Source organism: Psammomys obesus, unplaced genomic scaffold, assembly GCF_907164565.1.
Source record: "Psammomys obesus unplaced genomic scaffold, mPsaObe1.curated_primary_1811, whole genome shotgun sequence".
In the NCBI taxonomy this organism is placed as follows: domain Eukaryota; kingdom Metazoa; phylum Chordata; class Mammalia; order Rodentia; family Muridae; genus Psammomys; species Psammomys obesus.
In genome coordinates this window covers 1,355,857-1,377,273 of record NW_026591560.1, presented here as the reverse complement: position 1 = coordinate 1,377,273, position 21,417 = coordinate 1,355,857, and the positions used below count along the sequence as shown (strand labels likewise).

Genomic DNA, 21,417 nt, shown 5'->3' with positions numbered 1-21,417 from the left:
GGCAGGACAATCTCCACAGCCATCTACATAATGAGTTTCACATTGGCCAAGGATACACAATGAGGCCTATTCTCAAAACAACAACAAAACAAAAGCTTAGATTCCAGGCTGTAGGAAACAGTAGATACACCCTTTCGGGAAGTGAATTATTGATTTTAAGATTAGAGATATGAAAAGCCATTATCTCAGAGAGGGCACCTGAAGAACGAAGAAGGGAGGGTCCCTTAATCTCCTGCTGTGCATTCCTTAGTGAGGAGTGGGAGAAAAAAAATCCTTCCTGGCTAATCAACCTTCATAATCCTATTTTCTAGTCTTTAACTTGGGAATAGCAAATTGAGTGAAAATGAGGACATGACCACTCCAAAGCATGGTTGAGGAGAAGGCTTTATTGTAGATTTGAGGAATAGTACAGCCAGATGCCTCTGGAGGAGTCCAGAGCAGGGAGAGAAATAAGTAGATTGAACTTGGCCCCCAGACTGAACTGAGCCATGAGAGAAGAGAGCCAAGAGGGCAATGAGGACCTAGAGAGTGGCTGAATTCTCAGGGCTATATGCTAATCAGAAGGAGAGGGTGTTTAGGGTCAGGGTGACTGTACACCAGGTGTTTGTGAGTAGGGACCGAGGAAGCCCAGAGGCTAGCAGAGACCTTGATAGATATGTGGACACCACAGGCTTCTGTTGATGGGAAAGCCGTAGGTCCCTAGCTAAGAGAATGACTCTCCTCTTAGCAAGTAGGAACTATGTTCTTCCCCTCACCCAGTACCCCCAAACAGAATTTCATCTGTGTAGCCCTGGCTGTCCTAGAGCAGGCTGGCGTCAAACTCAGAGATTCCCCTGGTGTGTGCCACCACCACCCAGCAGGAACTATGTCCCTGAAGGAATGCTGGCTAATACCTGAATTTCTTTAGACCTGGCACAAATTTAAAAAGAGAGAAATCTGGCATGAGGGCGCACGCCTTTGATCCCAGTTTTCGGTAAGCAGAGGCAGGTGTATCTCTCAAGTTCAAGGCTAGCCTGGTCTACAGAGAGTGGAACCAAGGCTATACAGAGGAAACCCTGTTTGGAAACAAACAAAAAAGAAAAAGAGTGGAAACATTTTGTTAATCAAGTGCCCCTTAAGGAAGTTGTTAATAAAACTAGATGAGATAAGCTACTATAAGAAAGTTTTATAAAATGCCAATGTATATTAGTTGCCAAAATGCAGGCTGCAAAATTCGCCCTGACTTTACTCCTCTAGTAAGCGGTCCACAAAGTTAGGTGGGTCACTGTCTCTTTAAATTCTTCCCAATCACCTAAAGAAGGTGAGCAAATCCTTACACATGCGCACTCTCCCGGGCCCGGACTGTCGCCCTACGGTTACAGCCTTCCCGCAGCTTGTAGCAAGGAGGTTAAAGGTCCTCCCACACAGAATTTATGCGCAAGCGTAAACTACGACTGGGAGCATTTCTTCTCCTTGGGAGCCCAGTCCCTTTTTCGCTCCTCCAGGCTCCGCCTCCCGCGGCCAATCAGCGGGCCTCGCCCTTTGCAATGACCAATGGCAGGGAGCGTGGGGGCGTGGTCGGGCATCCGGGGGCGCGGCCTGGAGCTGAGAGAAGCGGCGGGGCGAACCGGGGGCTCTAGTGAACAGCGCAGCCGGACGGAGATCGCCGGCTGGCGGCCAGAGGAAGCGGCCTGGGCCCGGCTGTCTCCGAGATGTCACGATGGCTGTGGCCATGGTCGAACTGTGTGAAAGAGCGTGTGTGCCGCTACTTGCTACAGCACTACTTGGGCCACTTCTTTCAGGAGCACCTCAGCCTGGACCAGCTCAGCCTGGATCTGTACAAGGGCAGCGTTGCCCTGCGGGACATTCACCTGGAAACCTGGGTAAGGAGACACAGCACAGCCGAGACGGTGCGAAGGGAGGGACCGCAGCCGCCGGAGGGTCCTCGGAGAAAGTCTGGGCTGGAGGACAGGCGCTGTGTTTGGAGAGGCCAGCGGGTCCCGACCGCGTCCGCCAAGGCCCCCGGGCTGGCCCAACACTTAACAGAAGCTAGGAGAGGCGAAGTCCCCGTCTTTGCCCCTCAAGGCGAAAAACAGAGTGGGGAGTGGGTGTCACTTGCCAAAAGAATGACACCGTTATCATATGGAGTTGAGGGGAGCTGTTTGAGGAAGGGGATTCCCGGGAGTTGAGAAACTCGTTATGGGGAGCTCAGCCAGGGCAGTGACAAGAGTTGGAACTGGGGTAGTTAGTCAGGGGAGGCTTTTGGGGGTGTTAAGAGCCCTCCCAGGGGCACCTGTAGAAAGATGTGACTGACCTCCTGACCTTATGATCCTGGGCATGAAGGGTGGAGATCGCCCCCGGATGTGGATGTCAACAACAGCGTCACTGCCTGCTGTGTTGATCCATACCTCGTGTGACTGCTGCTGCTCTCCACTTCCTGCTTTGGGGAGTGGGAGGGGCCTAGCTTGTGTTTAGGGAGGGACTTGATTCCTGGCATCTCTGCCTGGGGGACAGCCCTCCGGGAAAGGTGTGGATGTCTAGCTTCGGGCGGGATGGGGGATGGGTGAGTCTCTGGAAGATGATGCTTGGAAGGCCTTTGGTATGGAGTGGGGAGGAGACCGGGGGTGGCAGGTGAGGGACACTGACTCACAGCCCAGATGACTAGGGAGTAGCCAAGGAGCCACCAATTAGAGGCACCAGCTTAGGGCTGGTGTGGGGTCATCCCTCTTGCTCCAGAGCTGTAGAATGGGCATGTGGCAGGGCTCTCTCCATTCTAGCTGGCCTCTGGATCTGCAGAAAGACTAGAGGTGGGCCATGCCTTGGGAACAAATATGGGTTGTAGAGTTGGTAGCATCTGACTTTGGCTTCTCAGGCTACTTGAAAGAGATCCAATATCTGGGCTCCCCCTATTTGCTTTCAGCTCCAGAATGCCTCCCCAGTACACACTCTTGCTCCTCTTCTGAGGAGTCCATGGCACTGTCTGATTTCTGGCATCTCCCCTGACAGCACAGGCACCTCACTTAAGCCTAACCCCTCTCAGCTGTTCACCCTGCAAACCCTTACCTTGAATTCTTTCAAGGGACTAAGTTGAGATGGGAAACGAGGGTCCCAGTCCCAGTTTCCATACACCTGAAGTGACTAAGACAAGTGCCTAGGCCTCAGTTTCCCCATCTGTGGATGAGAAATTTGAGTCAATCTTTATTTGCCTCCTGGCTCTGGCTGTGTTTGTTTATTCGTGGGCCCAGCAGGTGTTGACTGAGGCTCTATGGTACTACCCAGAGCACCTGGGGTCATAGGGAGAAGACCAGTGACTCGTGGCCTTAGGAACTGCCAGGCAGGCAGAGATGCAACCCCAACGCAGACATTTCTGTCCTGTGTCTCAAAAAAATGGACAGCTCCACTATGGGTCTGGGACTCGGCCCATTTGGGTCAGCCCCTCTCATAGACATTACACCCTTGAACTCTTTGCCTGCCTAGGATGAGCATGGGTTGCTTGCTGGCCCCCTGACCAGGTCCCTCTACTTGTCTTTGGTGCCTGGAATAAGCCACCATCCTCTTTCCTCTGCCTGGCTGCTTCCTCTTCGCTCTTCAACCATCCCATCCTCGGTGTGCGCTGCTGGGTTAGGAGCAGGTTCTGCTCAGTCCTTCCTGGTACTGGCTGAGTCTGAGCCTGGCATTCTGAGCCTGGCTACAAGCTAGCCAGGCTGGGAGGTGAAGGCATTTCTTATCTACCCCTGCAGCCTCTGATTGCCACACAGAAAGTTGTCAGAGTCTCATGTATAACGTAGCCCAGGCTGGCCTCTCACTCAGAATAGATAGTTTTGATCTCCTGATCTCCTGGCCCCTACGTCCCTAGTGCTAGGACTACAGGTGACTCTCATCACATCCAATTTTACACTGCTGAGGATGGAACCCAGGGCTTAGTGCTTATTAGACAAGCATTCAACCAACTGTAGACCAGGCTGGCCTAGATCTTGATGATCCGCCTACTTAGGCCTCCTGAGTGCCGAGACTAAAGGCATGTGGGCTACCACACCTGGCAGTAAATGGTGTTTTGAAGCAAACAGAAGGAAAGTTTTTAGCTGGTCCAAAGAGCACTAATGGCGAGCTGAAACCAGGTCAGGGCCAAAGGGAAGGCCTGGTAAATAGCATGAAGAAGGATGATTATGCCGAGAGCGCTCTCCAAGACAGTGGCTACAGGCTGGCAGGTAGCTATTACTTGGAGTTTCAGTGAGCTGACTTGCCTTGCTCTCTTGCCCAGTCTGTGAACGAGGTTCTGAGGTCGCTGGAGTCACCCCTGGAGCTGGTGGAAGGCTTTGTGAGTTCCATCGAGGTGGCTGTCCCCTGGGCTGCACTCCTCACCGACCACTGCACCGTGTGTGTGTCCGGCCTCCAGCTTACCCTGCAGCCCCGCCAGGGTCCAGGTGAGAGCAAGGAAGGACTGAGGGTGGGGAGGCTGCTGGGAACGGGCCCAGGAGCTGTCCGGGTCCTTCTATCATGACTGAGCCTCTGCTTCTTCCCGCAGGGCCAGGGACTGCAGACTCTCAGAGCTGGGCCTCATGTATGACCACGAGCCTGCAGCTGGCCCAAGAGTGCCTGCGGGAAGGGTTGCCTGAACCGTCGGAACAGCCTCAGCCCCTGGAGGGGCTGGAAATGTTCGCACAGACCATCGAGACTGGTGAGCAGGCCCTGCAACCAGTCTGTTCTTGGGCCCTCCACATGACAGTCACCTTGCTACCCAGACTGGCAGAAACTGGCTTTGATTCCCACTGCCCACCTAACTCTAGACCCTTTTCTGTAGTGCTTCGGAGAGTCAAGGTGACCTTCCTGGATACTGTCGTGCGGGTGGAACATTCAGCGGGTGATGAGGAGCATAGTGTGGCCGCGGAGGTCCAAGTGCAGAGGTAAGGAGTAAAGGGGAATGAGAGAAGATAAATGCGGCCACTCCCACTCCTGGCCTAGGCTCCTAGAAAGTGACAGGATAGAGTTGGGTTGGCATTGATGAGATTAGGGAAATGGGCTGTGTTGGAAGCCTGCTATGGTGCCTAGGGCCAGGAGTATGGGCTAGAATAACTGGGATTATAAGAACTCCAAGACTCAGAGAAGCAAAGGCTAGTTGAGCCTCCAAGACAGAAGCTGGGTTCCTCAGTCCCGTGCCCCTGGCCTGGGGTTATCTGGACAAGTCCAGGTCCTTCACTCTCCAGACTGGAGTACTGTGACGAAGCAGTGCGGGACCCAAGCCAGGCACCACCTGTGGACGTGCACCAGCCACCCGCCTTCCTGCACAAGCTCCTGCAGCTAACTGGGGTCTGCCTGTTCTTTGAGGAGCTGCCCTCGCAGGTGGACCCGCCAAAGTCCCCCTCGCAGATTGGCAGCTGCACAGGGTACATGGAGCTAATGGTGAAGCTGAAGCAGAACGAGGCTTTCCCAGGCCCCAAGGTGAGTCCCAGGCCTTAAGAGTTAGCTCCATCACAGATCCATCCCCAGAAGTGTTGACTGACCCCTGGCCAGAGGAAGGAAGAGCCAGGTATGGTGGTTCAGACCTGTAATCCCAGCATTTGGGAGCCCGACAGAAGGTTGTCCTCAGTTGAGTCCAGCCTGGGCTACAGAATACTTCTGATTCTTGTGGGGAACTGGGGGCGGGAACCATAACTATCTTCTCAGCAGCTGCAAAAACAAAGACTCTGAAAGATCAAGTTGGCCAAGTCCATACAGCTGCTTGGTAGCAAGCTTAGCATTACAGCTGGTGTCTTATGTCCCCAAGGTACGGGCAGGGGTTTGTGGTTCTTGGGCTGTGTGGCATGTAAGGGCTTCATAGCTATCTGCTTGGTCCCCAGTTGGAGGTATCAGGACAGCTGGGTTCCCTGCACCTGCTCTTGACTCCACACCAGCTTCAGCAGCTTCAAAAACTGCTCAGTGCCATCAGCCTTGCAGGTGAGGCTGCTGGGCCCTAGGTGGCAGGTGGGGTGAGCTAGGCATAACCAGGCAGGCTGGACTGAAACATCTTCCCTACAGATCCCGGAGGCCTGGGCGACAAGCTGAACAAGAGCCGCCCCCTAGGTGCTGAAGACCTGTGGCTCATTGAGCAGGATCTGAACCAGCAGCTGCAGGCGGGTGCTGCGGCTGAGGCTGAATCCCTTAGCCTGCACCCCATCACCAACCCCCTCAATTTGGAGAGCCCTGGTGGGTAGCAGGCCCGTTCAGACTGAAAGGGCAGTCTGTGTCAGTGTGAGAGCTGGGGGTCCAACCTATGTGTTTCTGACTGGCCCTTACCTCACCTCCAGACCTCTTCTTCTCCATGGCTGGCCTCACAAGCAGTGTGACCTCGGCTGTCTCTGAGCTCTCCATGTACAGCGTAGACCTAAACTCTTCTGTTCACAGTAACCTGGCCTCCCACCGGCCCTCCACCCCAGCCCACTCAGGTGGTAAGTTGACTGTCTCTCTGAGGAGCTTATTTCAGGGGCAAGATGGGGTGGAAGGAACCTCAGGACAGCGGGGTGGGTGTATGTAGGAGGCCCCAGGGTTCCTTGTAGACCCACCATCAGTGGGGTTCCCCAGGGTCCTAACCCTGAGGACGTTGGTGAGGCCATATAATATGCATAGTCTAAATTTCTTAGTGAGGGCTCTTGGGACCCGGTTCCCCTTTATACAGAAAGGGCATAGTAAGACCAGACTGTGTGTTTTAGTTAGTAGGTAACTGTAGGTCAAAGACTGGTATGTGTGCTTTGTCCCATCAACTGATCCTTCTAGCACCTTCAGAGGATTACAGGGGGTCTGGCGTATAAGAAGTACTAGGATTCAAGGCATGGCCTACCACGTCTAGCCTAGTCAGGGTTTCTCCAACCCCCTGCTCAGTAGTCATTTTAAGACACCCAGGAGCACTGGGCGTGGTAGTGCACTCTTTCAATCCCAGCACTAGGGAGGCAGAGGCATCCAGATTGATGAGAGTTCAAGGCCAGCCCGATCTACACAGAAGATAACCTGTCTCAAAATCAGATAGCCACTAGCCCCTATTGAAGCCTCTCTTCCCTCAGGCAAGAAGGCCCCAACTCCCCTTCTGGACACCATGCGCCCTGATTCACTGCTGAAGATGACCTTGGGAGGTGTGACCCTGACCTTGCTTCAGACCGCTGCCCCATCTTCAGGACCACCTGACCTCACCACCCACTTTTTTGCTGAGTTTGATGCTGCCAAAGATGGGCCTATCGGCTCCCGAGACTTCCACCACCTACGGCCACGCTTCCAGAGGGCCTGCCCTTGTAGCCATGTCCGGTAACCACCGCAGCCCAAGTCAGGGACCTGCAAGGAATACCCAGAGAGCCCACAGCCCACCCCTGACGAGTGTATTCTTGCCCGCAGACTGACAGGCACAGCCGTGCAGCTGTCCTGGGAGCTGCGGACTGGTAGTCGCAGTCAGAGGACAAGCAGCACAGAAGCGCACTTCGGGCAGCTGGAGGTGCTGGAGTGCCTGTGGCCCAGGGCCACCTCAGAGCCAGAGTACACAGAGGTGAGGCAGAGGAAGGGCCTGGGGTTGTGCTGGGCTTCGGGCCAGTTTGTTTACCCTGAGTGTCCCATTGCAGATCCTGAGCTTCCCCAGTCACTTGGGCTCCCAAGCCTCAGCTCGACCCTGTGCCCACCTGCGCCACACACAGACCCTGCACCGGGTGCTCAAGGTAAACACTCCCTGCTTTAGCCAAACTGTATCTCTCTACAGGGGCCTTTGCAATCTGTCCCCATTCTGCCTTTGTTATTATTGTGGCCTGATTTCCTCTGCCCTGCCTCTGTGGAACCTCTCTGCCTGACAAAGCCAAGTGTTGGTGGCTTGTTGATAGTAACCTGGGTATGTTGATACAGGCCTATAGGCCCAGCATATGGGAGGCTGAGGCAGGAAGATGACAAGTTCCAGGCCTGCGCTGCAGAATGGGTTCAAGGCCAGTCTGGCCAACCTGATGAGGAGAAGGGGCAGTGATGCAGCGGTCCTTATCACTGCAGGGTGTTTGAAGCTTCTTCTTTCTCGGCAGTGGCTCCTGTCCTAGCTCCTCTTCCACAGCTGGGAAGCTGGAACTTTGTTTTGATTTAGGGAAGCCACGTTCTACTCTGTCCTCATCCCAAAGCCCTTGCTGACCTAATCACCTTACCTATGACTAGAGCCGGCCCCGGCGCTCCACTGCCTACCAATGCCATTCAGAACTGTCCCTGGACCTGGCTGACTTCCAAGCAGATGTGGAGCTGGGGTCCCTGGACCGCCTTGCTGCCTTGCTCCGTCAGATCACCACACCCCCTGAGACACCTGCTGGCCTACTAGTGAGATGCCCCGCTGGTTCTGTCTGGGGAGCGGGGGAAGTGAAGCAGGCATTTAAGCATTGGTCAGTTCCCTGTGGCAGCTCTGACCCACAGCCCTTCCACAGACAGAGCCCCCACAGGCCACTGAGCAGCAGACAGTGTTTCGGCTCTCAGCACCCCGGGCCACCCTGAGGCTACACTTCCCCATCCCAGACCTACGGCCCGAACGGGACCCCTGGGCTGGCCAGGCCGTGCGGGCTGAGCAGCTGCGACTGGAGCTGAGTGAGCCCCAGTTCCGCTCAGAGCTCAACAGTGGGCCTGGCCCCCCAGCTCCCACCCGCTTGGAACTTACCTGCTCAGACTTGCAAGGTAAGGGTGTCCAGGAAACAACTGGGGCAGGCCCCAGCACAGGCAGAGAGACCCTTTTATCCCAGGGACACTGACCTGACCCAGCAATGGCGAGGAAAAGGAAAGGCAGCAGTGAGACGCTGCCCTCCCTGTTCCCTCCAGGAATCTATGAAGATGGAGAGAAGCCACCTGTCCCCTGCCTGCGCGTCTCCAAAGCTCTGGACCCCAGGAGCACTCAGGCCAAGTACTTCCTACCTCAGTAAGTTGAGTGCCAAATGGGGCAGCTGGAGACAGAATGCTGGTGGTGGTGGCAGGCCACTAACAGGCCTGTGTCCTGGCAGAGTCGTGGTGACCCTGAACCCCCAGGCTGGTGGCACACAGTGGGAGACAACTTCTGAGAAAGGCCGGGATCTAGAGATATCCACCGAGAATCTGTGTGAGCTGCGGCAGCCTGAGCCCTCCCCCTTCTCCTCAAAGCGGACCATGTACGAGACTGAGGAGGTGAGGCTTCCCTCTCTGACTTCTCCATTGTGGGTGCCACCTGGGGGGCTGGGCTGTGGCAAGGGGACCCACTGCATCATCTATTCTGGGTAACAAGGGACACAAGCACCCATCTCTGCCCAGGGATAGGGAGGGAAGGACACACCGAAGGCCTTTTAGTCACCAAGATCAGGACCCTCTTCTCTGAGGCTGATGGGTTCAAGAGCCGAGTGTGAAGCAGTGATAAGTGTGAGGCAGTGAATGGCTTGGAGCAGGACCGCCTGGGATGCTAGACAGGCTCTGCTCCCTGGTGGCTTGTGTGTTTGCTCCTCTGGAATGGCTCTCTTAAAGGCTATTGTGAGGATTACAGGGATTCATATTCATGAAGTCTTTAGAGTGGGGTAGGGAGTGCTTGGATACTATGTCCCAAGATAAACATCACTTACCCTGCGAAAGAAGGACTCACATGGATGGATGGATGGATGGATGGATGGATGGATGGATGGATGCCAGAATCTCCAATCCTGAAGCCAGAGACATGCCTGGGCAGGTCTCCTGGCTGACTTTCTTTACCTGTCTAGATGGTGATCCCTGGAGACCCTGAGGAGATGAGGACATTCCAGAGCCGGACCCTGGCACTGTCCCGCTGTACCCTGGATGTGACCATGCCCAGTGCCCACATCTTTCTGCCCAGCAAGGAGGTCTATGAGAGCATCTACAACAGGTAGAGACGTGGGGCAGGCGGGGCAGGGCTGGGCTGGGCTCGAGGCCCTGTCCTCTCACCTCTGCTGTCGCTGCTCCCATCCGTGTCAGGATCAACAACGACCTGCTCATGTGGGAGCCTGCAGATCTGCTTCCCACGTCCACCACCACTGCCTGGCCACCTGGCACATCAGGGTTCAAGATGTGCAAATCGGCCTTCAAGCTGGGTATGAGAGCAACAGTGGCTGGGTAGGAAGGATGAGCGGGTATACGGGCAGGGCTGGGCCGGCCCCCACATCTCCCTCCCACACAGCCACCCTGTCCACTCAGACTCAGACTCAGATGAAGAAGACACCCAGTTCTTCTCGATGGCATCAGGTGCCCCCCAGACTCCTGCCCCCGAGCCTTCCCGTCGTCAGTCCCAGAGCACCTTCTCCACGCTGGTAACAGTGCTGAAGGGTCGGATCACCGCGTTCTGTGAGGCTAAGGTGAGGCCCAGAGCAGGTGAGCCCCCAGCTCCACACGAGCCTGCCAGCTTCAAGTTAGGAACTAGAGAGCAGAAAGCTTAGAGGCCCCGCATACCCATTGCCGCAGTCTGCCTGCCCACCCGTCAACCCCCACAGCTGGCGGCCCCGCCCTAGCTTTTCCTCCATGGGAAGTGTGAGGGAGACCAGCAGGGTGGGGCTTGTCCTTCCCCTTCAGCAAGAAGCACATGCTGCAGACCTCCAGTGAGGTCTGGAAGGAACCGGGGCTGCCTCAGGCCATGACCCCAAGAGGCCCCTGTCGCCGTGCCAGGCATGCAGCCGTGAAGCTAAGCGTGTGCACATCTGCAGGATGAGACGGGGAAGCGGCGGGAAGTCGCCCACGGGGAGCTGGTCCTGGATGTGGAGCAGGGCACCATCTTCAGCGTCGCCCAGTACCGCGGCCAGCCAGGGCTTGGCTACTTCTGCCTGGAAGCTGAGAGGGCGACACTCTACCATCGAGGTGTGGGTCCCCGCAGTGTGCCTCATGCTGGGCAGGGAGCTTTCGGGAGGACGTGGGCTGTGAGTGGGGTGTCAGCCCCGCAGCCAGGCTTACAAGGCTCCTTTTCAGCGGCCATTGAGGACTACCTGCTGCCCACTCACTTGGAACTGCCCAGCTTTGCTCCCCCATCTCAGCTGGCTCCAACCATCTATCCATCAGAGGAAGGGGTGGCTGAGCGGGGAACCTTGGGCCGTAAGGGCCAGGGTCCCCCCATGCTGTCTGCAGCTGTTCGCATCCACCTGGACCCCCACAAGAATGTCAAGGTAGGCTCCCCGCTGCTTGCCCACCCACCTGACTTAGGAAACCCCCTCCTCAGTGCACCCAGGAGCTGGGCTCCCCCCATCCTGACTCCGCACCTCCCTCCCCAGGAGTTTTTGGTGACAATACGGCTGCACAAAGCCACTCTGCGCCACTACATGGCCCCACCTGAGCAGAGCTGGCACTCCCAGGTGAGCAACGGTGCCTGGGAAGTCACATGGTCCTGTAGCTCCAGATTTCTGATATGGGCAAGCAAGTCAAACACAGGCTGAGAAGACCAGTGTGAAAAATGGACTGGACTGGAACTGACCTGGTCAGAGCCCCTGACAAGGGTGGGCAGACAGCTGATGGGCAACAGTGGGGTACCTGGACAGGAAGGTATTAGAGAAGAAGGTCACAGTGTCCTCACTGTCCCTCCTCCCATCCCTTTCCCCGGCCTGTGTAGCTACTGGATTTCCTGGATGTCCTGGATGACCCTGTGCTGGGCTACCTGCCCCCAACAGTCATCACTGTTCTACACACACACCTTTTCTCCTGCGCTGTGGACTACAGGTACCCAGGCTGGGGGCTGGGGGAGGGGCAGGGTCAGGGGGCAGCCTTGCATGTAAGAAACCTGCTCCAGCCCAAGTCTGCCCCTCAGGCCCCTCTACCTCCCTGTGCGAGTCCTCATCACCGCTGAGACCTTCACCCTCTCCAGCAACATTGTCATGGACACGTCTACCTTCCTGCTCAGGTACGCAGGCTGCTAGGCCTGGCGCATCCACTCCCAGCCGGGCTGCAGCTGACTTCCTGCAGACCGTCTACCCAGGGCCTCTTGGAGCCTGTCTATAGGTGGGGTGATGGCACCCCACCTTCTCACATGCCCTCAGGAATGAGAGTTGTCTCTACTGCCACCCAAAAGTGGCCTTGAGCCTCAGTGTCGTGGATTTGTAGTCTCACTCTTGGGAGTTCTATGAAGTATGCAAAAGGATGGAAAGCTAGAACACAGTGCATAACTAAATGCAACCCAGCATGGGGACAGTGCCACACAAGCACCAGAAAGAAAGGAACGAAAGAGCGATGGCACAATGCCTACTGCGAAAATTTAGGTTAAAAACTACTTTTTAAAACTTTCTGGTGATGGCAATTTAGCCAAGAACCTCATGTATGCTCTACAAACTGAGCTACATGGCCAGTCATGTTTAAAAAAAAAAAAATATGATAGGTAGGCATGGTGGCACAAGCCTGTTATCCCAGCAGGAGGCAGCGAGGAGGAATAGGGGTTCAAACACAAGACCTTGTCTCAAAAGAAATTAAATCTTAAAAGCTGGTACGGTGGAGCAGGTGTGTGATATTGGCTCTGTATGAAGCTAAAGCTAATCCTGCCTGGACAACTTAGTGAGACTGCCTAAAAGTAGGAAGAGGTGTAGCTCAGGTTAGACCATGTACTTGATGTGGGCAAGGCCCTCTGTTTGATTACTGGTACTAGATAGGTGGATAAACAGACAGTGCTATAGGGGGATGGGAAAGGGCCCCATGCACACACTGGGAAGTACAGGTCCAATAGCAGAATGAGCTGCTCTGAGTATTTTGTGAGTGTGAATACCCACTGGATCTTCCAGCTGGAGCCCAGGCCCCTGCATTCATGATAAGACAGTGCTGAGGCCCTCAGGGTCTCGTCACTGCCCATCTCCTCCAGGGCCCTCTCTACCCTTTTGCCCAGCTATCACTGAGCTGCCGCCTGCAGTGGCTCCTGGGCCCTTCTCAGCCCTGTTCCCCACCAGGTTCATCCTTGACGACTCCGCTTTGTACCTGTCCGACAAGTGTGAGGTGGAGACCCTGGATCTGCGACGAGGTGGGCAGGGTCTGGGTCTGGCTCTCCCTACACTGAGGCGACAAGTCCCTGCCATACTCAGAGCAGCCGGGTATCACTCAGCTGCTGGCCTGTTCTCAGCTGCGCATACGTGTGTGTGTGTGTGTGTGTGTGTGTGTGTGTGTGTGTGTGTGCGTGCGCGCGCGCGTGCGCGCGCGCACGCACACAACTGTACCAGACACAGTGAATCCTTTCCCTGGTGGTGGATAGGGCAGGGTCAGTGTGGATGGAGGCCATGAGAACCTTTCTTCTGCCTCAGATTATGTCTGTGTCCTGGACATTGACCTCCTGGAGCTTGTAATCAAAACCTGGAAGGGCAGCACTGAGGGCAGACTGGTAAGCGTGGCCGGCACCAGGACCCAGGGGTAGTCAGCAGGGCCACAGTGCATGCCTTTTGCCTTGCCTTGCCTTGCCCGGCTGTTGCTAGTGTTCCTCCAGGGAAGGACCGGATCCCTGTGAGTGTCTTTCCAACTCACTGAGGGCAGCAGATGGCACTTGCAGGCAGGACAGAGGTGGGGCCCAGGGAGACAGCCACTGTGGGACCCAGGTTTTCTCATCTTCATGGTGAGAGAACAGTTACTGCTTCACTAGGCTGCAGTCAGGGGCAGGGATGGGCGTGTATCCGGGTGAGTGGCATCCCCAGGAGTTGTCTGGGATGTCTGCGCATTTGGGCAGTGAGGCACTGCCTCAGCTGACCAGACAGAGGAGGGGAGATCCCCTGGCTCTCCTTCCCTCTGTGTGAGAGACAGAACTGAATGCCCTGTGATGGGGAGTCGGGCTTGTGGTGGCTCCTGTGCCAACGCCACGGCCCACTGCCCACAGAGCCAGCCACTGTTCGAGCTGCGCTGCTCCAACAACGTCGTGCATGTGCATAGCTGTGCCGACTCCTGTGCCCTGCTGGTCAACCTGCTCCAGTACGTAACCAGCTCGGGTGACCTGCACCCCCCACCCCGGCCCCCCAGCCCCACGGAGATCGCCGGCCAGAAGGTACAGGTGAGGCCTGGCCACAGAGGCTACCAGAGCTTGGCCAGGCCCCTCCCTAAACACAGACACAAGGCGTGATTGGAGGAGCCCTGGAGCTACCCATCTCTCTGGTGCTCACTCCTGCCCCTTCCCTTTCCTGGCCCAGCTCTCGGAGAGCCCTGCCTCCCTGCCCTCATGCCCCCCGGTGGAGACAGCCCTCATCAACCAGGGAGACCTGACTGATGCTCTTCTGGACACTGAACGGCGTAGCCTGCGGGAGCTGGCCCAGTCATCAGGTCAGTGAGGGTGCTCTAGGGACAGCAGACCCAAGCAGGTACCCTCAGCCACATCTCACACTGGCCTCTTTCTTCCTCAGGTGGCTCTCTTCCTCAGGCCTCTCCTGTCTCCGTCTATCTGTTCCCAGGTGAACAGAGTGGGGCCCAGGTGCCTTCGCCTCCTGGAGGCCCTTCTCATACCTTGGGTTCCTGTTCCAAGGCAAAGGAACATGAAAAAGAAGAGGAAGGGGATGGAGACACACTGGACAGTGATGAGTTCTGCATCCTTGACGCCCCTGGCCTAGGCATCGCGGTGTGTTGGGATGGGAGTTCTGGATGCTCAGGTGGTTGCTCAGTCCTTCTAGGTAGAACTCTTGGGTAGGAGAACCAGCCTTGGTTCTGGGCTTGAAAGAACAGGTGGAACAGTACAGAAAAGGAGACACAATATCTTTATACAGAGACAGGGGGATAGAGGAAGAAGAAGGGCCAGTTAGTAAAGGTCAGTGCAATGTCCAAGCTCCCTGAGATTCCAGATGACAGGGCCCACAAGAACAAGAGACTCCTGGCCAGACCGCTGACAGACCGCTGAGACACAGGCACAGGCGCTGGGCTGGCAAGGAGGAGAGAAGGAGGCAAAGCAGGTGCCGGGGCTGATCACCTCTTGGTCACATGTCTTTGCTCTGCTCTTGCTGGCAGCCCCGAGACGGAGAGCCCGTTGTGACGCAGCTGCATCCGGGGCCCATCATCGTGCAGGATGGACACTTCTCCCAGCCCCTGGGGAGCACCGACCTGCTGCGAGCACCTGCCCACTTTCCAGTGCCCAGCAGCCGTGTGGTGCTACGAGAGGTCTCTTTCATCTGGCACCTCTATGGGGGCAGAGACTTTGGCCTTCACCCCACTTACAGGTTAGAGGCATGTGGGTGGCAGCTGGTGGGATTAGGATCATAGCCTAGCTGTGACCCCCAGCGGCTGGCAACTTCAAGCCTCATGCATCATGCTCGCGTTCTTCTGTGTCCTAGCTTGAGTCTGAGGGTCTCCTGCCCAAGGCTAGAAGCAAGGCCTGTGCTGAGGTTTCCTCAGAGTTAGCTTGTCACCGTGTGTCTTTTTCTCAGAGCAAGAGTTGGCTTCACAGGCCCCAGGGTCTCCCCTTCCCGATCCTCTGGCCCCAACCGGCCCCAGAACTCCTGGCGTACCCAGGGTGGTGTCGGGCGGCAGCACCAAGTCCTCATGGAGATCCAGCTCAGCAAAGTGAGTGCGGGGCTGATTTGGGGGTGGAAGGTGAGCACAGAAGTGAGGCTCTGGGGAAAGAAACACCTTCAGCTAACACAGGGCAGTGGGATGTGATGAATTCCGGAGGGACTGGAGGCAGTGGCCACAGGTTCCAAAGAGAGAGTGTTCCAAAGGAGCCGGAACCTGAGAGTGTTCAAGGAGTTCCAGCTTTCTTAGAGTGACCTATTTGGTGCTGAGGAAGCAGGAGGACAGATGACATTGTTCTGCCTGCATGTACACCTGCATGCCAGAAGAGGGCACCAGATCTCATTATGGATGATTGTGAGCCACCGTGTGGCTGCCGGGAATTGAACTCAGGACTTTTGGAGGAACAGCCAGTGCTCTTAACCTCTGAGCCATCTCTCCAGCCCAAGAAGAAAGGTTTTTAACAGAAGCCTGAAGATAAGACAGGCTAGGCCTGCAGGATGGACAGATCTGGAAGGGAGGCCAAGGCCCCTGTAGGACAGGGTACAGAGCATGCACCTTTGTGGGTGTAGAGCATGGCTTAGAGAGCACCGGGCCATCCTGGGCAGAGGGAAGGCATTGAGAGACCAGTTCCATCTTTCTTGGGCCCAGGGTTCCAACTCAGGCCTCATCCACCCGCAGGTGAGCTTCCAGCACGAAACGTACCCAGAGGAGTCAGCCATGGCTGGGGCCCCTGGCCAGGAGCAGGAAGAGCGGCCACTGTCCCGAGAGGTGCTCATTGTTCAGGAGCTGGAGATCCGGGACCGGCTGGCCTCCTCCAAGATCAACAAGTTCCTTCATCTGCACACAAGCGAGCGACTGCCAAGGCGCACACATTCTAACATGGTACAAGCGCACCCTAGTATGGGCAGCCTCCTCCCCACAGGCCCTCCCAAAGGTGCTGTATGTCTGGAGGACAGAGCACAGCTCAGTGGAAGGGCTAGCATGAGCAGAGGCAGGGTTGATGGAGTTGGCCTAGAGATACCCACAGTTCATTCTCTGCCCTTAGCTTACCATCAAGGCGCTGCACGTGGCTCCTACTAGCAGCCCAGGAGGGCCGGAGTGCTGTCTTCGTGTCTCCATGATGCCTCTAAGGCTCAATGTGGACCAGGCGAGTAGATGGGCAAGGGCAGAGCTCGGCATAACCCCCTCCCCATTGCCAGGCCCTGGATCTGACCCAGAACTCTTTTTACAGGATGCCCTCTTCTTCCTCAAGGACTTTTTCACCAGCCTAGCAGCTAGCATCAACCCCATGGTCCCAGGGGACACCTCTGAGGGTGAGAGATCAGGCCAGGGAGGGAGTCAGATCCTGGGCACCCCAGCATCCTCTGTCCATCCTGGAACTACGTGACCTCTCTTCCTCCAGCTCACCAAGGGGCGCACAGTGGGCCCAGCAGCCCCCAGGAAGGTCAGCCTGCAGGAACAGCAAGCAACCCGCAGGAGGCTCCAGGCAGTGGCCACAGCTCCTCTGACCAACAGCCCATCTACTTCAGGTAGGAAAGAGGAGCTCTGGGCCAGGCTGTGTGCAAAGCTGGCCAGTGACCAGGTCAGTGACCAAAGATCCTCTCCCTTCTTCCCCTTTCAGGGAGTTCCGCTTCACATCAGAGGTGCCCATCTGCCTGGATTACCATGGCAAGCATGTCACTGTAGACCAGGTGGTGAGTGGTTCCATCAGGCAAGCTGTGTGAGCTACTGTCTGAGTCCATGTCTGGAACCAAAATTCACAGTGTGTATCCCAAAACATAGACACACGCTCTGCTCCCCCCTCCCAACAGGGTACTTTCACAGGACTCCTAATCGGCCTGGCCCAGCTCAACTGCTCCGAGCTCAAGCTCAAGCGGCTTTGCTGCCGGCATGGGTGAGCCCCCAGCCCCTTTTGGGGGCAGTCTACAGCCTCTGGTGTTTCTCATGGGTTGGATGGCCTTGACCAAATCCTCACCGTTCTCAGGCCTCAGCCTCTTCTCTAGTAGGCTTTTGTTGCTCCGCACAGTGGGGTAAGATCCTGGGGTGGTGGGGGGCTCTCACATTCTTGTTTTAGATGTGTCCGGTCACCCTATCCCCTGGGCTCTTGGAGTGTGGCTCTCCTCCATCTCATCCTTGTTGCCTCTCCCTTCCAGTCTCCTGGGCGTGGACAAGGTGCTAGGCTATGCCCTCAATGAATGGCTGCAGGACATCCGCAAGAATCAGCTGCCCGGCCTTCTGGGCGGCGTGGGCCCCATGCACTCAGTTGTGCAGCTCTGTGAGTGTCTGGCACTGAGAACTCCGTTTTGTTTGTTTGTTTGTTTGTTTGTTTGTTTGTTTTTCACAGAACAAATATAGATGAAGGGAAGTAAGGAAAACTCCCAAGAGTAAGAAGGTCCCAAAGGAAGGCTGCCTTTGTCAGAATAATTTCATTTACTTTGCCTGTGTATATGGGTGCCTGCATGCCACAGAGTACGTGTGGAAGCCAAGACAGTTTACAGCAATCAGTGCTCTCCCCCACTCTGTGCGGCCTGGGTACTGAACCAGTCAGCACACCTGCTGGCAAGCACCTCTCCCTGCTGAGCTATCTTGCTGGTCCTTCTGTCTGTCTGTCTGTTTGTTTTCAAGACAGGGTTTCTCTGTAGCCTTGGCTTCTCTTTGTTGACCAGGCTGGCAACTCACAGAGATCCACCTGCCTCTTGTCTTCCAAATACTGGAATTAAAGAGCACTGGCATCCTATTTTATTTATTCTTGGGTCTTCTGTAGCCCATGATGGCATTATAGGCATGTGACAGCAAGCCTGACCTGTGCTGTCAAGCCTAAGAACTCTTGAGATTCTATCTTTAAAAAAAAATTAAAGAAAAAAACTGGATTGGGAAAGGGTCTTTGGGCAGAGAGAAGAAAGGCCAGGGCAAGCTTGGCATCTCTGATAACCTGTCTCCCAGTCCAAGGTTTTCGGGACCTGCTGTGGCTACCCATTGAGCAGTACAGGAAAGATGGGCGCCTCATTCGGGGGCTGCAGCGTGGGGCTGCCTCCTTTGGGTCATCCACAGCCTCTGCTGCTCTGGAACTGAGCAATCGGCTGGTCCAGGCCATCCAGGTGAGTGCAGGGCTGAAGTAGGAAAGGGACACCCTATCCCCAGGCTCCCGACCCTGTCCTTACAGTTCTACTGAAAGGCTTCCATGGGTGGGGCTGGGAGTAAGATCTGGGCTAGCAGAGCCCACATATTTCCATGCTCACAGCTATTATTTGTAAGTAACGGGAGTACAGTGAGCAAATGTAGAAACCAGCCCTTCTGCATTCAGGTTCTATACTTTCCTGGGCCCCACAGGCCACCTCCACCAAAGCCTGGTTCAGGGGAGTGATTGAATTCTGGAGTGGGGCTGGGTACATCAGTGGGAATGTGCACCAGGAGACCTTTGAGCTCAGCCCAGAGAGGGAAGGGCCAGGTTCCAGGGGGTCTACGGTGTTCACTTGGATGGGAAAGACTGGGAGTGGAAAGGTAGGTTTGTAATTTAATTCTTTGTGTGTGTATCATTGCTTGTATTTGAGGTCAGACGATTTTGGGGAATCAGTTCTCTCAACCAGGTGGGTCCCCAGGGTTGGGGATTGAATTCAGGTCACCTTGCAGCAAGGAACCATCTTGCCAGCCCCAGAAGGGTTTGTATGTAAATGTCTCCTCAAGTTAAGGCGGCCCTTTGAAGAGCTGGAGAGATGGCCCAGCAGTGGCCTCAAGTTCAGTTCCTTGCTCTTCTGGGTGGCTGTAACTCTAGCTCCAATGGATCCAGTGCCATCTTCTGGCCTCCAGAGGCACTGTGTTCACACAGCATCACACATAAATAAAATTAAATGAATAATAAAATGAACATTTAAGAAGGAAGTTCTCTGGGGTAGGTGATGGGAACCACTGAAGGAGAAGAGGAGGATGAGGAGGTAAAGACTGATTAGGACAAGGAGCATTTATTCTGAAGGAGGCCTGGTCCCCAGGCTGGCCTGCAGGGCAAAGGCTGCTATGTCTGTGTGCCCACCTATCATTGTCCAATTCTGGTGTCCCTCAGGCTACAGCTGAGACAGTATATGACATCCTGTCGCCTGCATCTCCCATCTCCCGCTCCCTGCAAGACAAGCGTTCTTCACGGAAACTGCGCAGGGGTCAGCAACCTGCTGACCTCCGGGAGGGCATGGCTAAGGCTTACGATGCTGTTCGAGAGGTAAGAGCCACCCTAGACCCACTCCCAGGAGCCCCACCCCGACTCTCACTGACCTCTGACCTCCGCAGGGTATCCTGGACACAGCTCAGACCATCTGTGATGTGGCATCGAGGGGCCATGAGCAGAAGGGACTGACCGGAGCCGTGGGGGGTGTGATCCGACAGCTGCCCCCAACAGTGGTAAAACCAATAATCCTAGCAACAGAGGCAACATCCAACGTGCTAGGAGGCATGCGCAACCAGATTCTGCCAGATGCACACAAGGACCATGCTCTCAAGTGGCGACTGGAGGAAACCCAGGACTGACTGCAGGCACCCGAGATCCACCCACTGTCCCAACATGCCTATTGTGTCCAGCCAGCCACAGCGGTGCCATCAGATCCCTGTTTTCCTGGTTGCTGTGACCCACAGCTAGGCCACCAGGCCCTTCAAGGGATGGCCGCTATGAAGGATGCCTGCCCAGCCTTCCTGTTGCCAATTGGCCGAGAGAATGGGGCCTCCCGGCTTTGGGGGCTCTGCCCTATCTGTGCACTTTCGACTGGAGAGAAAGGACATTGCTCCTCCCTGCTACCTGGGCCCACACTGATGCCTTGTTCCAGAATGAGGATGGAGGCTTTTGGACCCGTGGACCCCACTCAGCCAAGTGTCTCTCCGTGTCTCATGGGGAGGTGGGGGATAGCTACCATGTGGGTCAGTGTATTTTTAAGATCCCTGAGCGTGTGGGTCAGTGTCTGCATGAAGTGGAATAAACTTGCCCACCGCCAGCCCCTCTTCCAGGTCCTCTACCTGTGAGACCCCAGTCTGCCCTTTTCTGCCTGTGCCTGGACCTGCCAGTGTCCACCTCTGCACGCAGTAACCACCTGTTGCCACCAGGAGGTACCATACGCCACCCTCAGCCTTCTGCTGGTGCAAACCAGCCTCCCTCTTCCACTTTGGGCTCAACCTAGCTACTGTCCTGGGTGCAGTCATCTTGGCACTACTTCTTAGTGGTCGTTGCTGAGTGAAGTGAGAGGAGTTGCCTGGCAATCCCAGAGGAGGACTAGCCCCAGGAGCCCACACCAAACCTCATTTCTTGGTTCTGTCCCCGTCAGATTCCAGGGTTCAGCCTTGTTCTTGGGGTAGGAGCAAAGCAGGGCTCCTGGCCACTGCTGGGAAGCTCTGGATTGTGGCCTAAGGCTATGCCTGTTACTCTGACAGTGTCCGGGAGTGTCCCACCCTCGAAGGCTGAGTCTTAGGAGGCTGGAGGCTGATCCCACCATTTTCAGAGAATGGCTTTTAGGAAGTCCCGGCCTTATGGTAGGACAATGCTGTGGCATCCAGAAGATGCCATTTCCCTCATCCTTGTTCACAAGGGAGCCACCCCACTCCTCCCCCTTAGTAGCACAGCCAGGAAGTGAATGGGCCTGCGGGAAAGCTGAGGATCAAGCTAGGAACCAGAGATGCCGCACCTTGCTAGACATCCCTGGTGACCTCTCAAGCTAGCTGTGGTCTTCCCTTTTTTGGCTCCCATTGTAGATCTGAATACTGAACAGAAAAGACTTGTCCCCATTGCCCTTCCCCTAACTTGGCTTCCTGGGGTTAGCTAGGGCCAACAGACTAGGCAAGAAGTCAGGCCAATGAAGCCTGAGGAGAAGATAAGCCTATGGGCAGCCAGGGTCTAATACCGCTGAGTAGCTGAAGGCCCAGCCTGCCACTCCCTGGACCCACCCCACCAGCTGGGGCACAGTCCAGGTCTACTGCCCTTCGGACCCCACTGTGATCAGTATTGATGGCAGTGGGCTAATCATTAACACTACCAGGGCTGGGCCAACGGCTCAAAAGGCTCAGCCCAGGGTGGCCCCACTTCCT

The 21,417-nt window shown here is 55.8% G+C and overlaps 1 protein-coding gene across 2 annotated transcripts; it reads left to right on the top strand.

The window, feature by feature from the left end:
• Positions 1 to 1,601: 1,601 nt before the first annotated feature.
• On the top strand, positions 1,602 to 20,333 carry Atg2a (autophagy related 2A). Of its 2 annotated transcripts, none has more exons than XM_055610461.1 (40): positions 1,602 to 1,862; positions 4,241 to 4,403; positions 4,505 to 4,657; positions 4,781 to 4,883; positions 5,184 to 5,418; positions 5,817 to 5,913; positions 5,995 to 6,162; positions 6,264 to 6,404; positions 7,014 to 7,251; positions 7,339 to 7,486; positions 7,560 to 7,652; positions 8,128 to 8,283; positions 8,388 to 8,631; positions 8,773 to 8,869; positions 8,952 to 9,111; positions 9,672 to 9,814; positions 9,904 to 10,019; positions 10,123 to 10,280; positions 10,626 to 10,776; positions 10,885 to 11,078; positions 11,184 to 11,264; positions 11,519 to 11,625; positions 11,714 to 11,806; positions 12,837 to 12,907; positions 13,185 to 13,261; positions 13,748 to 13,912; positions 14,055 to 14,184; positions 14,265 to 14,476; positions 14,860 to 15,068; positions 15,276 to 15,411; positions 16,039 to 16,242; positions 16,406 to 16,507; positions 16,592 to 16,673; positions 16,763 to 16,889; positions 16,982 to 17,054; positions 17,172 to 17,254; positions 17,514 to 17,635; positions 18,304 to 18,458; positions 19,418 to 19,570; positions 19,639 to 20,333. In XM_055610461.1, the coding sequence occupies exons 1-40, from the start codon at positions 1,692 to 1,694 to the stop codon at positions 19,873 to 19,875; spliced, it is 5,748 nt and encodes a 1,915-aa protein (XP_055466436.1). In that variant the 5' UTR covers positions 1,602 to 1,691; the 3' UTR covers positions 19,876 to 20,333. The 2 variants fall into 2 exon arrangements, with proteins under 2 accessions (XP_055466436.1, XP_055466435.1); XM_055610460.1 differs by having other exon boundaries at positions 13,748 to 13,918.
• The last annotated feature ends 1,084 nt before the right edge of the window (positions 20,334 to 21,417 follow it).

What these genes read in the sequence shown, in the direction of transcription:
- Atg2a (XM_055610460.1), top strand. Translation starts at nt 1,692, where the DNA reads ATGTCACGATGGCTGTGGCCATGGTCGAACTGTGTGAAAGAGCGTGTG. An exon ending in CGCACAGACCATCGAGACTG is followed by an intron (nt 4,658 to 4,780) that starts GTGAGCAGGCCC and finishes CCTTTTCTGTAG; the next exon opens with TGCTTCGGAGAGTCAAGGTG. An exon ending in CAACAGCCCATCTACTTCAG is followed by an intron (nt 16,890 to 16,981) that starts GTAGGAAAGAGG and finishes TTCCCCTTTCAG; the next exon opens with GGAGTTCCGCTTCACATCAG.